At 33.9% G+C, this 19,979-nt stretch overlaps 1 protein-coding gene across 2 annotated transcripts in view; it reads right to left on the bottom strand.

Moving 5' to 3' along the window:
• Positions 1–14,389: 14,389 nt before the first annotated feature.
• The window catches only part of MSH4 (mutS homolog 4), a 79,554-nt gene continuing 73,964 nt past the window's right edge, over positions 14,390–19,979 (bottom strand). Inside the window, exons 19-20 of one of the 2 annotated variants that reach the window (XM_017668008.3) lie at positions 19,717–19,805; positions 14,390–15,811 (exon numbers count right to left, since the gene is read on the bottom strand). In XM_017668008.3, the coding sequence (XP_017523497.3) occupies positions 15,623–15,811; positions 19,717–19,805 (278 nt within the window). In that variant the 3' untranslated portion in view covers positions 14,390–15,622. The remainder of the gene's footprint in view (positions 15,812–19,716; positions 19,806–19,979) is intronic. The other variant, XM_073234140.1, reaches the window with a different exon arrangement.

Genomic DNA, 19,979 nt, shown 5'->3' with positions numbered 1-19,979 from the left:
GTCTAGAAGTTAATAAACTATTAACTGCATGCAATTTTTTTATTGCATTGAACATTCCATTAGAAATTCCATTCTCACATGCACACTGAGTCGATTTTAAAACAACATATTACCTGTATATACAGTGGAACAAATTATATGCATTTTTTTATTCTTCAGACTTACACTTTTAATCCATTCTTAAAAGTTGTTTTGCCTTACAGCATTCTTGCTATTGTGGAAATTTTGGACCTATTAATGTTCTGAACTCTGAAGCTCATTATTAGTATGTTGTAAGCTAGGTGTTTATTATCTTACATTGTATGTTCATATTAAAATATACTTATTGAGGTCTTTGGGAAATAAAATATTGTGCTTGGTAGTAGGGAATAATCAAGCAGATTAAAATGTGATCTCTTCCATGAGAATTTATAACTCTGTAGCAGCCATATTAGCAAATAATAAAAGGTGAAGAACTAGTCAACTAAAGGGTGGGGGTCAGGGGTAGGATGACAGAAATAGATATTTGGAAATAATAGGCCTTAAATTATAATGTTAAGTTTTGGTATTTTAGTATATGATACCTCTAAATACTAGCCCAGAAGTGATCTTTTAAATTGAGATATAATTGACTATAAAATAATACTAATTTCAGGTGTCTAACATAATGCCTCCATATACATATACATTGTGAAATGATTACAGTAAGTCTAGTTAATGTTCAGCACTACACAGTTACAAATTTTTTTATGATGAAACTTTTAAGATCTACTCTCTTAGCAACTTCAAATCTACAATACATTATTATTAACTATAGTCACCATTCTGTACCTTACATACCCAGGACTTACTCTATAACTGAAAGTTTGTACCTTTGACCACCTTTGCCCATTTTGTCCACCCTCAAATTATATGCATTTTGATACAGAGTAATTTTGATCCAACATTATATCAAAATGAAAATATTATCAGTTAGATATCTATGTTTTTGTTACCTTAAAAAATAGAATTTATTCTGCGAGTATTTAGTTCTTTTTTAATATATAGGGTACTAGACTTTTCTCTATATAACTACATGTCAAACTATTACAACACAAGGATGAGAACTGGGAGACAGTTCTCCATGGTTCTCTCATGTTTTTGCCTTCTTGTCAGGAGAGGTACTGACTACCTTCTTGACTACCTTTTTAAGAATGTTTGTGTAGTGAGCAACACCCTTGAAAGATAAGAGATAGTGTCTCCAATGAGCAGAGGGCAAGTTTGCACAATGTCTAGTACAATAAAGGTAATGTCTTCCTCTAGGGAAAATGTCAAGCAAGTTTGCTTGAAGCACATTATAAAAGATTGGAGTTTCCCAAGCTTGGGGTTCCTCAGCTGTAACACAAATCCACTGTGTGCACACCTAACGACTATTCCATGTCTTAGAGGATGGGGGTACATGTAATCAACACAAACATTAAGCAATTAGTAATAAAGTCTTTTGTTTCTGACCAAGGAGTCTTTTGTCTTCTGACAGCAAACATGAAACTGGTACACTAAACTTCTGTTTTGTAGGTAAGGTAGAGCTCAGACCCTTTCCAGTTCTTTTGTTTTTTTGTGTATGTACAATATAATTCCAGTTCTTTTGTTTTGTTGTGTATGTACAACATAATTCAGTATTTGTATATATTACAAAATGATCACCACAATAATTCTAGTAAGCACATCACCATATGTAATCATTCACAGCTCTTGATGAGAATTTATTTCCCACATCATCCCTGTGCATTGCAGGATCCATTTTAGTAGATTACGGCAGATAGTAGCCATTTTCACTGTCTACATTCAATTTATTGAAATTCTGACAACTCATAGGAAAGGGTATTCATTCTGTCCTATGGTAAGATAAAGAACTATATGATTTAAGTTTCTAAAAAGAATAGAAATAGGGAAATAGCAATATAACTGGATCACTTACTTTTCCTTTCTTTCCACTCTCATTTCTCTGAAGTAAAACATATTATAGGATTGAATTTATACACTTAATTAAACTACAATTAATTGTAATTAAGCAAGTTTTAAGCTCATATATAAATACATAGGAAGTTCATACTACACACAGTTTATTAACACTTGATTATATAACAGTAGTATATAAGACAGTTCTATGTCTTGGTTGAAAATGTGTTAGTATGAACAAAGTAAGAAAAGATATCCTTAGTCTAGCTTATAGAGAAACACTAGATTGTTAAATGAAATGATTTGGCTAGGAAGATACTTCAGCAAATCTTTTTACATTTATTCTCTATTTACACCTTTTTCTTTCATCCTGTTATTCTTATATCTTCAACTCTATGAAAGATGAATGAAACTGGTCTAGTGATCAATTTACTGAACATGGCTCACACCTATGCTAGACTATGGAAACAAGCATCACCTATAATTCCTACTGGAATTCTTATTACTCCCCAATTTGTCAACATAGTTAATGGCAACACCACATATTTAAATCTTCCCTTCTATATTAGTTTGCTAGGGCTGCCACAATAAAACAGGAGAAACTAAGTAAAAAAGCAGAAATGTACTGTCTCAGTTCTGGAAACTGAAGTCCAAAATCAAGGTGTCAGCAGAACAATGCTCCCTCTTAAAACTAAAGGGAATCCTTCCTTCCCTCTTCCTAGCTTCTTGTGATTTACCAGCAATCTTAGACATTCCTTAACTTATAGATGCACTCTAATCATCTGTCTTCACATAGCCTTCTCTCTGTGTATCTATGTCTTCATGTGATAATATTCTTATAAGAACACCAGTCATACTGGATGAGGGAACTACCTGATCCAAAATGAACTAATCTTAACTAATATCATTTGAAATGACCCTATTTCTGAATAAGATGTGAGATACAGGGGATTATGACTTCATGTATATCTTTAGGGGGGACATAATTCAACCAAAAAAATCTTTCTCTCAGGGAAACAATTTCATTTACAATTGTATCAAAAACAATAAAACACCATGGAATAAACCTAACCAAGGAGGTGAAAGACCTATACTCTGAAAACTACAAGACACTCATGAGAAAAATTAAAGACATCAATAAATGGAAATACATTCTGTGCTCATGGATAGCAAGAATTAATATTATCAAGATGGCCATCCTGCCTAAAGCAATCTACAGATTCAGTGCAATCCCTATCAAAATACCAACAGCATGCTTCAACAAACTAGGACGAATAGTTTTAAAATTCATATGAGGGATTCAAGACATTGGCATGAGAGATGAGACAGAGAACTCCTCCAAAAACCACATATATTATGAAAATATAGTTAATACAAGTAATCCTGAAAGAACAACTGGAAAGAAGGCTGCAAAACAATATATACACCTGGAGAACAGAGCAGACTTCACGAAGCAGGGCACCAGCGCCACTCCCCTGCAACCACCAACATCACTCCTGGGGCTGAGCAGCTCCAGAGACTAGAGCTTCTGGGCACTCAAGAGTGCCACATACAAATATGAAATGTAAAAGGAACCTAGTTGAGACCAAAATCTCAAAAACACCAGAAAAAGGCCCAAATGAAACTGAACTCATAAATTTTCATGAAAGTGAGTTCAAAAAAAAATCATAAACATGCTCATGGAGGTACAGAAAAATATTCAAGACCTCATGGAAGAATTTAGGATGGAGATTCAATCATTTAAAAATTCCATATCAGAAATGAAACATACAATGGAGGGATTTAAAAGCAGATTAGATGTAGAAGAGATAGTAAATGGAATAGAAAAGAGAAAAGAGGAATACAAAGAAGCTGAGGCACAGAGAGAAAAAAGGATTTCTAAGAATGAAAGAATATTCAGAGAACTGTGTGATCAATCCAAACAGAACACTATTTACATTATAGGGGTACCAGAAGAAGAAGAGAGAGAAAAAGGGATAGAAAGTGTCACTGAGGAGGTAATTGCTGAAAAATTCCCCAACCTGGGGAAGGAGACAGTCTCTCAGGCCATGAAGGTACACAGATCTCCCAACACAAGGGACCCAAGGAAGACTACACCAACATATCTAATAATTAAAATGGCAAAGATCAATGGCAAAGAACAGACTTTTAAAAGCAGCTAGAGAGAGGAAAAAGATCACATACAAAGGAAAACACAACAGGCTATCATTAGACTTCGCAAAAGAAACCTTGCAGGCCAGAAGGGAGTGGCATGATATATTTAATGCAATGAAACAGAAAGGCCTCGAATCAAGAATACCTAGCAAGGTTATCATTTAAATGTGAAGGAGGAATTAAACAATTTCAAGATAAGTAAAAGCTGAGAGAATTTACCTCCCACAAACCACCTCTACAGTGCATTTTGGAGGGACTGCTATAGATGGAAGTATTCCTAAGGTTAAATAGCTGTCACCTGAGGAAATAAAACCACAGCAAAGTGAAACAATTAATTACTAAGCAGATGCAAAATCAAATCAACTACCCCCCAAAGTCAGTCAAGGGATAGACAAAGAGTACAGAATATACCTAATATATAAAGAATTGAGAAGGAATAAAAAGGAGGAAAAAGAAAAAATAACCTTTAGGTTGTGTTTCTAATAGCATACTAAGTGAGTAAAGTTAGACTGTTAGATAGTAAGGAAGTTACCCTTGAACCTTTGGTAAACATGAATCTAAAGCCTGCAATGGCAATAACCACATACATATCAATAATCACCCTAAATGTAAATGGACTGAATGTACAAATCAAAAGACACAGAGTCACTGAATGGATACAAAAACAAGACCTGTCTATATGCTCTACAAGAGACTCACTTCAAACCCAAAGACATATACAGACTTAAAGTAAAGAGATGGAAAAAGATATTTCATGCAACTAATAGGGAGAAAAAAAGTAGGAGTTACAGTACTTGTATCAGACAAAATAGACTTCAAAATAAAGAAAGTAACAAGAGACAAAGAAGGACATTACATAATAATAAGGGGGTCAGTCCAACAAGAGGACATAACCATTATAAATATCTATGCACACAACACAGGATCACATACATATGTGAAAGAAATACTAACAGAATTAAAGGGGGAAGCAGAATGCAATGCATTCATTTTAGGAGACTTCAGCATTCCACTCACTCCAAAGGACAGATCAACCAGACAGATAATAAGTAAGGAAAATGAGGCACTGAACAAAGTATTAAAACAGATGAACCTAATGGAAATGTACAGAACACTCCATTCTAAAGCAACATTCTTCTCAAGTGCACATGGAACATTTTCAAGAATAGATCATACAGTAGGCCACAAAAAGAGCCTCAGTAAATTCAAAATGATTGAAATTATACCAACCAGCTTCTGAGATCACAAAGGTATGAAACTAGAAATAAATTACACAAAGAAAATGAAAAAGCCCACAAACACATGGAGGCTTAATAACATGCTCCTAAATAATCAATGGATTAATGACCAAATAAAAACAGAGATCAAGTAATATATGGAGACAAATGACAACAATAATTCAACACCACAAAATCTTTTGGATGTAGCAAAGGCCGTGCTAAGAGGGAAGTATATTGCAATACAGGCCTACATCATGAAAGAAGAACAATCCCAAATAAACAGTCTAAACTAACAATTAACAAAATTAGAAAAGGAAGAACAAAGGAGGCCCAAAGTCAGTAGAAGGAGGGACATAATAAAGATTAAAGCAGAAATAAACAAAATCAAGAAGAATAAAACAATAGAAAGATTCAATGAAAGCTGGAGCAGGTTCTTCAAGAAAATTTAAAAAATAGATAAAACCCTAGCCAGAAAGTTTTCCAAAAAGTAGAAGAGGAGGGAATACTCCCAAAATCAATCTACTCTAATACCAAAATCAGGCAAAGACACCACAAAAATAGAAAATTACAGACCAATATACCTGATAAACATAGATACAAAAATACTCAACAAAATATAAGCAAACCAAATTCAAAAATAAATAAAAAAGATCAGCCATTAAGATCAAGTAGGATTTATTCCAGGGATGTAAGGATGGTAGAATATTCAAAAATCCATCAATATCATCCACCACTTCAACATAAAGGACAAAAACCACATGATAATCTCCATAGATGCTGAGAAAGCATTCGACAAAATTCAACATATATTCATGATAAAAACTCTCAACAAAATGGGTATAGAGGGCAAGTACCTCAACATAATAAAGGCCATATATGACAAACCCACAGCCAACATCATACTTAACAGTGAGAAGCTGAAAGCTTTTCCTTTAAGATCAGGAACAAGACAAGTAATCCCACTCTCACCATTTTTATTCAACACAGTTCTGGAGGGCCTAGCCACAGCAATCAGACAACACAAAGAAATAAAAGGCATCCAGATTGGCAAGGAAGAACTTAAACTGCCCCTGTTTGCAGATGACATGATATTGTACACAAAAAACCCTAAAGAATTCAACCAAAACTACTAGATCTAATATCTGAACTCAGCAAAGTTGCAGAATACAAAATTAATACACAGAAATCTGTTGATTTCCTTATACACTAATGATGAACTAGCAGAAAGAGAAATCAGGAAAGCAATTCCATTCACAATTGCATCAAAAAGAATAAAATACTTAGGAATAAGCCTAACCAAGGAAGTGAAAGACCTATACTCTGGAAACTACAAGACACTCATGAGAGAAATTTAAGAAGATATCAATAAATGGAAACACATCCTGTGCTCATGGATAGGAATAATTATTTTCAAAATAGCCATCCTGCCTAAAGCAATCTATAGATTCAATGCAATTCCTATCAAAATGCCAACAGCATTCTGGAGCAATAGTTCTCAAATTCATATGGAACCAGAAAAGACCCCAAATAGCCAAGAAATCCTGAGAAGGAAGAATAAAGTGGGTGGGCTTATGCTCCCTGACTTCAAGCTCTACCACAAAGCCACAGTAATCAAGACAATTTGGTACTGGCATAAGAATAGACCCACAGACCAGTGGAACAGAATAGAGAGTCCAGACATCAACCCAAGCATATATGGTCAATTAATAAATGATAAAGGAGCCATGGATGTACAATGGGGAAATGACAACCTCTTCAACAGCTGGTCTTGGCAAAACTGGGCAGCTACTTGTAAGAGAATGAAACTGGATTATTGTCTACCTCATACACAAAAGTAAACTCAAAATGGATCAAAGACCTGAATGTAAGTCATGAAACCATGAAACTCTTAGAAGAAAACATGGGCAAAATCTCCTGAATATTTACATGAGCAAGTTTTTCCTGAATGTATCTGCTTGGGCAAGGGAAACAAAATAAAAAATGAACAAATGGGACTACATCAAGCTAAAAAGCTTCTGTACAGCAAAGGACACCATCAGCAGAACAAAAAGGCATCCTACAGTATGGGAAAATATATTTGTAAATGACATATCTGACAATGGGTTAACATCCAAAATATATAAAGAACTTAGATGCCTCAACACCCAAAAAGCAAATAACCAAATAAAAAAATGGGCGGAGGATCTGAACAGACACTTCTCCAAAAAAGAAATTCAGATGGCCAACAGGCTCATGAAAAAATGCTCCACATCACTAATTATCAGGGAAATGCAAATTAAAACCACAATCAGATATCACCTCACACCAGTTAGGATGGCCAACATAGAAAAGACTAAGAACAACAAATGCTGGCAAGGATGCGGAGAAAGGGGAACCCTCCTACACTGCTGGTGGGAATGTAAGCTAGCTGAACCATTGTGGAAAGCAGTATGGAGGTTTCTGAAAAAAACTAAAAATAGACATACCATTTGACCAAGGAATTCCCCTTCTAGGAGTTTACCCTAAGAAAACAGGGTCACAGATTCAAAAAGACATATGTACCCCTATGTTTATTGCAGCACCATTTACAATAGCCAAGAAATGGAAGCAACTTAAGTGTCCATCAGTAGATGAATGGATAAAGAAGGTGTGGTACATATACACAATGGAATATTATTCAGCCATAAGAAGATAACAAATCCTACCATTTGCAACAACATGGATGGAGCTAGAGGGTATTATGCTCAGTGAAATAAGCCAGGTGGAGAAAGGCAAGTACCAAATTGTTTCACTCATCTTCAGTGTATAGGAACAAAGCAAAAACTGAAGGAACAAGCTCACAGAACTCAAGAATGGACAAAGGAAAAGGGACTGGGAAGGGTGGGTGGGAAGGGTGGGATAAGGGGAACAAGGGGCATTACAATTAGCACACGTAACATGGAGGGGTCGCAAGGAAGGCAGTATAGCACAGAGAAGACAAGTAGTGACTCTATACCACCTTACTATGCTGATGGACAGTGACTGTAATGGGGTATGTGGTGGGGACTTGATAATGGGGGAATCTAATAACCACAATGTTGCTCATGTATTGTATATTAATGATATCAAAATAAAAAAATAAAAATAAAATAAAGTAAAATTCATATGAACGACAAAAGACTTCAATTAGCCAATACAATTCTAAGAAGGAACAACAAAGCTGGGGATATTATGTTTCCTAACTTTAAGCTCTACTACAAAGCCACAGTAATCAAAACAATTTGGTACTGGCACTAGAACAGACACATAAATTAATGGAACAGAATAGAGAGACCAGATATAAACCCACACATAGATGGCAAATTAATATTTAATAAAGGAGCCATGAATATACAATGGGGAAAAGACAGCCTCTTCAACAACAGGTGTTGGCAAAACTAGGCAGCTACATGTAAGAGAATGTAACTGGATTACTGTCTAACTCCATACACAAAAGTAAATTTGAAATGCATCAAAGATTTGAATGTAAGTCATGAAACCATAAAACTAGTAGAAGAAAACACAGGCCAAAATCTCTTAAATATAAACATGAGCAACCTTTTTCTGAACACAACTGCTTGGGCAAGGGAAACAAAGAAAAATGAGCAAGTGGGACTACATCCAGCTAAAAAGCTTCTGTACAGCAAAGGACACTATCAGCAGAACAAAAAGGCATCTTACATTATGGGAGAATATATTTCTAAAGAAGTTATCTGATAAGGGGTTAACACTCAAAATATATAAATAATTCACATACCTCAACACCCAAAAACAAATAACTGAATTTTAATCGGGCAGAGGACCTGAACAGACACTTCTCCAAAGAAGAAATTCACATGACTAATAGAAACATGAAAAGATGCTCCACATCACTAATCATCAGGGAAGTGCAAATTAAAACCACAATGAGATATCACCTCACATCAGTTAGGATGGCCAACATCCAAAAGACAGGAAACAACAAATGCTGGTGAGGATGCAGAGAAAGGGGAACTCTTCTACACTGCTTGTGGGAATGTAAATTGGTTCAACCATTATGGAAAGCAATATGGAGGTTCCTCAAAAAACTAAAAATAGAAATGCCATTTGACTCAGACATTCCACTTCTGGAATTTACCCAAAGAATACAAAATCCCTGATTTGAAATAATATATACTTCCCTATCTACTGACTCATTATTTAAAACAGCCAAGACATGGATGCACCCTAAGCATCCATCAATAGATGAATGGATAGAGAAGATGTGGTATATATACAGAATGGAACATTATTCAGCCATAAAAAGAAAACAAATTCTACCTTTTGCAACAACATGGATAGAGCTGGAGAGTATTATGCTCAGTGAAATAAGCCAGGTGGTAAAAGACTAGTGCCAAATGACTTCACTCATTTGTGGAGTATAAAAACAGAGGAAAACTGAAGGAACAAAATATCACTGGATTCACAGACTCTTAGAAGGGTCTAGCAGTTACCAAAGGTGAGAAGTTGGGAAGGGTTAATGGGGAGAGAGAAAGGGATTAAGGGATGTTATAATTAGCAGTCACAATATAGGTAGGTCACAGAGAAGGCAGTACAGCATGAAGAAGACATGTAATGACTCTATAGCATCTTACTACACTGATAACATGTGACTGCAGTGTGGGGGTGGAGGGAGGAGGAGTCTTGTTAATATGGGTGAATGTTGAAGCCACAATGTTGTTCATGTGGAATCTTCATAAGTTTGTATATCAGTGATACCTTAATTTAAAAAAAAACTTCCCATCACTACAAAATTGAATGAATAACTAAATCTGGTTAATCAATCACTGACCCTCCTTAATATCTTTCAATTCAATGTTTTCTCTTCACCCCCTGCCCCAGCCACTCTACCCTCCTCTTTATTCTCCTCTCTACCTGCCCTAATATCTATTCTATTCTCATTTTTCTGCCTTTTATCAATTCTCTGCTGGGCTACTTAAATAGCCTCTTAAACAAACTGGTCTCCTTGACTCTGGTTTCAATCACCCATACCAAAAACATTCATGCTACCACCCAGATGATATTTCAAAATGGACATCTAATCATATTATCCCTCTACAACCACTATGGCTACCCATTCTCACCCCCTAACAACACACACAACTCTTCAGTGGTCTACAGAAGCAAGTGATACAAAGCACCTACTTTCATCTTTTTGCCAGTCTCCCATAGACACTCTATCCTCCAGCTATTACTGTCTCACATCTCTTTGCTTTTATATATGCTGATCCTTCTATATAAAATGCCCTTCTATTCCTGAATACCTAGCATATTTTACTATTCTTTAAACTCCCTAGACCCAAAAAGAATTATAGATTTTTTGCCACTAAAATTAATGTATTCTATTTTTAGACTTATCATATGGTATTTCAACCTTAATGTTGCATTTTTTTCTCTTTACTACACCTGAAAAGTCTACCTCAATGCCAGACATCTTTTTGTACTCCTAGCACCTAATATGTAGTCTGTCCCACAGTATCATTGCATTTTTTTTTGTATTTTGTATGAGTAAGATCTATTCTAAAATTTTGCTTGAAGAGAAAGATTTTAAAAAGGTGCTATGAGAGAGGTTAAGCTTAAAAGTAGCTAAAAATTTCAGGAAAATAAGAAAGAAAATGCTTGCTAAAGAATTATCAGAAGAGCTCTAATTTTTTAATGCATTACTATATATTTAATAGAACAGCTAAACAATTTTTTAAAAACATGATGATTTTTTAATGACCTAGAGCAAATAATCCTAAAATTCATATGGAACCACAAAAGACCCAAACTAGCCCAAGCAATCCTGAGAAAGAAGAATAAAGTTAGGGATATTATGCTCCCTCACTTTAAGCTCTACTACAAAGCTACAGTAATCAAAACAATTTGGTATTGGCACAAGAACGGACCCATAGATCAATGGAACAGACTAGAGAGCCCAGATATAAACCCACACATACATGGCCAATTAGTATACGATAAAAGAGCTATGAATATACAATGGGGAAAAGACAGCCTATTCAATAACTTGTGTTGGGAAAACTGGGCAGCTATATGCAAGAGAGTGAAACTAGATTACTAACTCTATACACAAAAGTAAACTTGAAATGGATTAAAGTCCTAAATGTAAGACATAAAACCATAAAACTCTTAGATGAAAATATAGGCAAAAATCTTTTGATCATAAGCATGTGGAATTATTTCTGAACACATCTCACCAGGAAAAGGAAACAAAATAAAAAATAAACAGGTGGGACTATAGCAAATTTAAAAGCTTCTGTACAGCAAAGGACACCATCAGCAGAACAAAAATGCAACCTAGAGTATGGGAGGATATATTTATAAATGATTCATGCAATAAGGGGTTAACATCCAAAATATACAAAGAACTCATACAACTCAACACCAAAAAAACAAATAACCCTATTAAAAAATGGGTGGAAGACCTGAACAGATATTTTTTCAAAGAAGAAATACAGATAGCCAACAGGCACATAAAAAGATGCTCCACATTGCTAATCATCAGGGAAATGCAAATCAAAACCACAATGAGGTATCACTTCACACCATTTAGAATGGCCACTATCCAAAAGACAAGAAATAACAAGTGTTGGCAAAGATGTCGAGAAAAGGGAACCCTCCTAAACTGCTGGTGGGAATGAAATTGGTGTAGCTACTGTGGAAAGCAGTATGGAGGTCACTCAAAAAACTAAAATTAGGAATATCATGTAACTGAGAAATTCCACACTTCTAGGAATTTACCCAGAGAAAACAAAATCCCTGATTCAAAAGATCTATGCACCCCTATGTTTATTGCTACATTATTCATAACAGCTAAGATAAGAATGTAACCAAAATATTCATCAATAGATGAATGAATGAAGAGTGGTACATAGACACAACAGAATATTATTCAGCCACAAAAGAGAAAGAAATCCTGTCATTTGTGACAACATGGATGGACCTAGAGGGTATTATGCTAAGTGAAATAAGCCAGGTGGAGAAAGACAAATACCATATGATTTCACTTACCTGTGGAATATAAAAGCAAAACAAAACAAAATGAACAAAATAGCAGTAGACTCATAAACACTGAAAAGTGACTAGTGGTTACCATGGAGGAGGGATTGGGATGGGTCAGTGGAGATGGTGAGTAGAATAAAGGGGCACAAAAATTCTCAATCATAATATAAGCTATTCATGGGGGTGGTAGTACAGCATAGATAATACAGGAAATGGTTCTGTAACATCTTTCTATGTTGACGGACAGTAACTGCACTAGCTGAGGTGAGGATTTAAGAACATAGACAATTATTGAACCACTATGTTGTATACTTGAAACTTACATAAGACTGTTTATCAACTATAGTTCAATAAAAAATTATAAATAAATAATAAAAAATAAATTTAAAAAATAGAAAAACGTGACAATATCAATTGCTAGAGAACATGTGGGACAACTGAAATTCTCCAACATAGCTGATGAAAATGCAAAGCAGTATAAAAACTCTGGAAAATAGTCTGGTGGCTTCTTATGAAGTTAAACATAAACTTACAGTATGAGAGAACCATTCCACTCTTGTTTAACCTAGATAAATTAAAACTTAGTAATCATATAAAAAAGTCTACATCAATATTTTAACACTTTATTCATAATTGCCCAAAACTGGAAACCCACTTGTCATTCAATGAGTGGATAAACTGGGGTGTACACAAACAATGGAATAATAGTCAGCAAAAGAAAGGCACAACTTGGATGAATTCAAAATGCATTATGCTGAGTAAAAGAAGCCAGTTCAAAAGTTTTCATGCTATATGATTCCATTTGTGGGACATTCTGACAGAAAACTATAGGAAAAGAATGCTTAAGCGTCCCAGTGATTGCAAGATTAAAGTTAGGGCTCAGCGAAGGATCTGACTACAAAGGGAGTACTGAGGAAATTATTTGGAGGTGATAGAGAACTGTTCAGTATCTTGGTTGTGCTTCTGGTTTCATGAATTCATAAACATGCTAAAATTCATAAAACTGCTCACTAAAAAAGGGTTAATTTCACTGTACTTAAACTCAAAAATATATATATTACTTACTAAGCACAAGGATAGGCTGGGTAGCTACCCTTTTCCTCTACTCCTATATACCTTACCCCTAGTCATGGAAAATTCTACCTTATGTGAGGAGAACAGACTAAAAAAATGGTTTTGAGGTAGAAACTGAAGGAGTTTGCTATAATATTATGAGCATTTATATTAAAAGGCTGAATTATGAGATAATGATCTACAATTTTAGAGAAAGGCAAAGGCAAATAAGTAGAGCAAATAGACCTTAAAATTAAAGAATGGACTGTCTCCCTAGTATGTGCCTCTATTCTATAATACCCTGACATAATAATTACATCTTCATTTAATTTTTTGAATGTTTCTGCAACACACAAAACAATGGAGTAAAAATTAAATATTAAGAAGATATAAAGCTATTTTTATTTCAGTATTTCAAATCTAAAATAAAAGGGATTAAAGAGTTTTTGCAGCAAAAACTCTAAATGATTAAAAGTTTGGTGGAATCTAATATTGGGGTTAAATCTAAAGTCAAGTTAATATATTTGAAGAAATGATACTCAGTGTACTTAACACTTTGCACCTGTTTTATTTACCTATTTCCCTCTGTCTTCTATTTCTCCTCCTTTTTCTTCCCTACCCTTCCAAATAATCTGCCACCAACTTTTTCCTCCTCTCTCAGTGCCTTCTAGAAATATGCTACAAGCCTAAATTATCTGCTTTTAGGAATGAGTGCATAAAATGTAATTCATTTCAAAGGCTTTGAATTAAAATGTGGCTAACTATCAAATTCAAACTCCAAATAATTTCCTCAGTACTCCTTTGTAGTCAAATCCTTCCCCGAGCCCTAACTTTAACCTAGCAATCACTGGGAATGGTTAAGCATTCTTTCCCTATAGTTTTCTGTTTTTTCTCCATAATGTCCAACAAATGGAATCATATAGCATGAAACCTCTTGGGCTGGGTTCTTTTACTCAAATATACTCTTTCTAAAACATGACAATAGGAAATATAAATAGTCTAATAGGACATTTAGTACATATCAAATGTAAACACTAACACTACTTTACATTTATTTTTACAAAAGAGTATGTATGTCATCCAAATTATAACTTTTTCAATATATCTAACAACTAATATATACTTAGAATGATAAGAAAGAGTTCAATGTGGAAAATATTAATACTAATTTTTAAATATGCATATGTTAACAAAGAATAGGGCCCTCACCAGTCGGTGAATAATTATTTTGGCCAAATTACTATGAATTTTGTAGCACACTGAATATATACCTGAGTTTCAAATACTTGGTTATCCAAGAAAAGAGTAACTTCCTTGTTTTAGGATTTGGGGATGGGATTATATGAGTAAATTATCTACTGAGATGGAATTGTAGAAATAAGGTATTTGACAAGACAACAGCTCTTTACAGTTACTGAACAACTGATGGTCTTCCATTTTCTTTGGTCCATTTATGCAACAAGAATGACCTTTGGGTAAACTCTGAAATGGTGGTATAAACCACATACCCATGGAAAAACATTTCTATAAAATGTCCTTTGTGAACCAACAGCTGAGGCAAACAAAGCAGTATTATTTTTCTGTTGCTATGGTTACTCACCCAGAAAAGATGGCCAAAAATGAAAACCTGGGAAAGAAAAGAGGTTTGAGAGTAGAAAATGGAATACCTAGCTGTTTGGAAAACTGAAACGGATGGTGATGGTGATTCCCTCTTCCAAGAACACTCTGCATTACAAAATTGTGCATTACAAAATATCTATTTATTTTCACCCTTTAGAACTATACTGAATATCAAAAAAAACTTTAAAATTACCAATATCAGTCTAACAAACTTCAGAAGCATCCACTATTGGAATTTGGGGTACTAATTAAGAAATTATTGCTGAGAATAGAGCGTAAAAGAAAACTCACATAACTTTCCAGGCCTAGAAAGAAAGTTTGTTTTTAACTAAGGTATTTACAATAACACCTTAAACCATAACTTATAACTAGAAATAAACCTAAGACTTAGTGAGTTTTCATGTATGAGAAAAAAGTGTCATATTATACTGAATTTTTTCTAACATAAAAATCAGTCCTTTAAGTAGTTTTCATTTGTTAGTATAAATATTTTCTTCTGTAGAATATATAATTTTCAGTTTAATATAATTTTTAATTAAGATATAAAATTTTGCAAATATTATTTCCTTGGCTCTTGGGAAAAAACAAATTCTAGATTCTTTATATAAAGATATTTTATTACTGTAAGGTGTGAATTGTTATTATTCAGTGTTTCCTGAAACTTGTTCAACCCTGGGAAAATCTGCTTCATACTTCTTCTTGAGATTGCTTAAATATATTCGTAAATTGTCTGGATCCAATTGAGAATTTCGAGCAGTTTGAACAAGCCTGGTAGCTAGATGGTACACAGCCCTCTGTCTTTCCATCTCAGGAGTACTCCTTTGATTTTGCTGTTATTAAAAAAATAAAGATAAAAATTAAAATTAAAATATGACAACTATGATTTTTATTTTTAAATTGTGGCAATTTTCTAGCTCCTTTCACAGAAATATAGAACTCAAAGGTTAACTAATTCCATTGGATAAATCAATTCCATCCAACTAGCAAAGAATACAAGAAAAAAATAGAGGCTATTGTGAAGAATAAAATTTCTCATGAGCATTTACTACTTAATAACAGATTCTTATATCCTTGAAAATCACTTTTCAATAAAAAAAAAGTTGCTAAATAGGTCAAATTTCTCAACACAATACCAAAAAATAATAGAAAATCCACCAGTTATACTCTACAAACACTTTCTCAAAAAGATATGAGAAAACAGCGCTGCTCATTGTTATGCAGTATTCATAAATTTAAATGTCACCCAAGAACACCACTCTGTTTTCTCCTACTTTAATTCTCTAACAGAAAAATTGGTGGACAGAACAGGTAATCAATAAAGTGCTTGTCCCTCAAGAGAGTTCATATATGGAAATTGCTAAAGCCTAAGAAAAAACACAGCCTGCAGGGTAATTTACATGTTTAAAATAAGCAACATAAATAGTTACTTGAAATTATACCTTAATTCTTAATAAACCATATATTTTTTTAGTATTACTTATAATTTTATTTATTAAAGTGTCATTAATATACAATCTTATATTGGTTTCAAATGTACATCACAGTAGTTCAACAGTCCCCATGATCAACTTATATTGTGATTGTGAATTATTGTGCCCCTTTATCCCCCTCCTCCTTCTCCTCTGCACTAGTCCCAAGTTCTCTCCCTTGGTAACCACATCTTGGTAACTATACCTAAAGATACCCAAGAAATAATGTTTAAGACAGGGATCTTCTAATACTTTGGAAGGCCTTTAGATATTCAGTTCTTGAATAGTACTTCAGTGTTGGGAATACAACTGCAGAATTCTCCATTGACCTCCACCTGAGCTAGATAGGGGATTCAACATTTTCAACCTTAACTGTTTATGGAAAGTCACTGAGTTTCCCTTCACTAAGGGAAATACAATCCCTTCAACACTTTCTCAATGGCAAACAATTCCAGATATTTTTCTACTTTCACAATAGGAAAATGAGCATGAGTCTATTAAGTAGAATAAGATTATTATATATTCACCCATATTTGATACATTGATCAATTATCATTTCATATTTAAATAACAAACAGCCATTGAATATCTATTATTATCCATCTTCCAGACCCCATACCTTATATTTATGGCTATGGAGGATAGAAAAATGTCTACCTCACATGACAATGGAACTCAAGAAGCTCAGTCTACTGGTGAAAAAGACATGTTTACAAGCAAGTGATGAAGGTAATTGTGAAAAGTCCCATAAGACAGATGCAAGTGTTGAGAAGAAAAAGAGTTCACTTCCAGCTTGGTTTGAATAAAGCTTAAACTGGATGGAGTATTTGGAATGAACCTTGATGGATAGAAGAGCCTAGGAGGAAGCCATTCTGGACAGAGACAAGAGAGCAAACACATTAGAAAGGATGGAAAGCAATGAGATCAATATGATGAACTGATAAGTAATTCAATATGGCAGAAATACAGGTTATGGTTAAATCGACTAATGTTCTGTAGGGTTGGAGTAAATAGTATGTAAGTGTGGTAAACACAGGGAGATCATAAAGCAGCAATTAATAAACTTAGTGTATTTAAGAATCATCTGAAGACAGGTTAAAAATGTAAATGCCTGAGCTGCAGGAGACCCTTGAAAACCTAGGATGGTACCCAGTATCTCACGTGAATCCTAAAAACTGTATTTTGAGAAATAATCATAGAAGACTTTTAGCACCAGGCTAAAGAGTTTTACTTTTCTTTGGTAGGAAACAACGGAAAGTTTCTGAGCAGGAAAACATGGTAAGAGTTATGTATTAATAGACAATCTGGTAGAAGTATGTAGGATGGATTGGAAAAGAGAGAAAACCCTGTGTATAGTTCCTATAAGAGGTGATTAAGAAGAGGAATTCATAGATGACTATGATGGAGACAGGGAAATTTGAAAATGAAGGGACAAGATTTTTCAAGAGATCATAAATTTAATTTTGGACCTATTGAAGATTGAAAACAAATTAAGATTTCAAGGAGAAATGGAGAGTAAATAGGTTCAGAGTAAAAAATAAATGAAAATGGGAGCTGAGGAAAAGACAAGATCACCAAGAGTATAAAGTCTTAATTAAACAAAGAAACAAGGGTAAATTAAAACCTTAGGAACGATTTCAGTAAGTGTAATGATAAAAATCACTGGTAAAGAGAGAAAAGGAGTAATCAAAGAGGTCAGAGAATGAAAACACCCAGGAGAGGATAATTCTACAGTAACCAAGATAGGAAATAATTATGAAAATTGAAAGAAGGGTAGTGTCAAGTGCCACAGGGAGACTAGGGAAGATGAGAAGTGAAGAAAAAGGCCATAAGACTTTATCATTAGTTGGTACTTAAAAGGAAAATTTCAGCATATTGATGACAACAAGATCCAGTTTACAAGAGGGAGATACAAGAAGCAAATGTAGACTACTCTTGGTAGAAGTTGGCAGTAAAAAAAGGAGAAATATAGTTTGAAAAGTAAGATTCTTGGGGAAAATCTAAGCATATTCATAGGAAAGAGAAAAACCAGCAAAAAAAAAAAACATTAGGATGCAAAGAGAAAAAAGGAAGCTAATGAAATGATATCTTAATGGAGATGGAACAAAAGTAGAAAAGTTACCCTTAAATAGGTTGAAAAGTAATCAAGTAATCTCTTCCTCTGAGATAGAAGGGAAGAGAAGTAGGTGAAAAACACAAATTCCGAAACAGAATTTTGAAGAAGGAAAGGTTTAAAGCTTCATGAAGATGACCAAGTCTCTCAAAAAGCACAGGAGGTGAATTTTATGTAGAAAGTGAGAAAACTAAGAGTTCAGAAAGAGTAGAAATGTCTTGAGTTACTGTAAAGAAATCATACAGATCAATAGAAGAAAAAAAGCTATCCAGTAAAATACCTAAAGTTACAATATATGAATTTGAAGTAAATAAAATTAGACTGTCTTGAATATATTTTCAGCACCATTATTAGGAAAGTCAAAGCTAGAGAAGTGTTAAGAACTAGGTAACTAGGTTTTTCACAAGTAGAGTACTGCCAAAATTATTGATGAAGAGATTCAAATGGAGTATTTAGGTAAGTGAAGTCATAAAAGTAGTCAGAGCTCAAAAGATGGGAGGAATGAGATAAAAATTGATGGCAGGTTTAGAAATGAAAGACCTGGGAAACTTACTTCCAAAGAAAATTTCATACTGAATTTAGCTTAGTTTACTGAATATGGTGAATTCTTAAAATAAAAAGCAACCTGATATAAAAAAAATAATTCCAAATTTTGAGTCAATAGTAGTGAGTTCTGTGTTGGACCCACTGCTTCCTAGCAAAACACTTATTAACCTCTGTGAAACTCTGTTGGAAAAATGTGAATAAAAATAATACTTTATTATTGACTTAACTGCTTCATGAAGAGTTATGAGGCTTATAGTTAATGGATAGAAGAGTTTTGAAAACTATAAAAAGTGTGAAACTGTGGTGCATAGTGATTTTTATTTTTAATGCTTACTTTATATAGATTTATTTTCTCACCATAAAGTTAGTGTAGCTCTAAGTATTACAGGAAATGAACTATTTAACTTTTGTCTCCTATCTTATTAATTGATTTGCTGGAAAAGTTTAAAATGACCAAACCAGTTTTGAATAGTAAAAAGAACTTCATTTAGGAATTAGGTTTTTTATTTTAAATGTTTTATTATTAATATTATATCCAAGGCTATAATAAAAATGAAAGCATTTTCTTGAATTTGAAAAACAATTCTTAATGCTACAAATTTCTTACCAAAATTTGTCTGGTAATTTGAGTTGTGATTTTTTTGGCATCCAAGACAATAGATGGAGGGAGTGAAGACACCACTGCAGCTTGTAATCCTACAATTATAAACAATGGGGCTTCTGTATTGCTGGTATTGCTACATTTGTTTTGACTGGTATTACTCTTTAGTTTACAGATTTAAATTTCCCTTCTACGGGCATTTCTGAACTACTTAACAATTCTCAAAATTAATTTTTCTGACATTCTGGATGACAACTTGCCAATTACAA

The sequence above is a fragment of the Manis javanica genome, chromosome 4 (genome assembly GCF_040802235.1).
Source record: "Manis javanica isolate MJ-LG chromosome 4, MJ_LKY, whole genome shotgun sequence".
NCBI classification, from domain to species: domain Eukaryota; kingdom Metazoa; phylum Chordata; class Mammalia; order Pholidota; family Manidae; genus Manis; species Manis javanica.
This window is presented reverse-complemented; position numbering and strand designations above follow the sequence as displayed.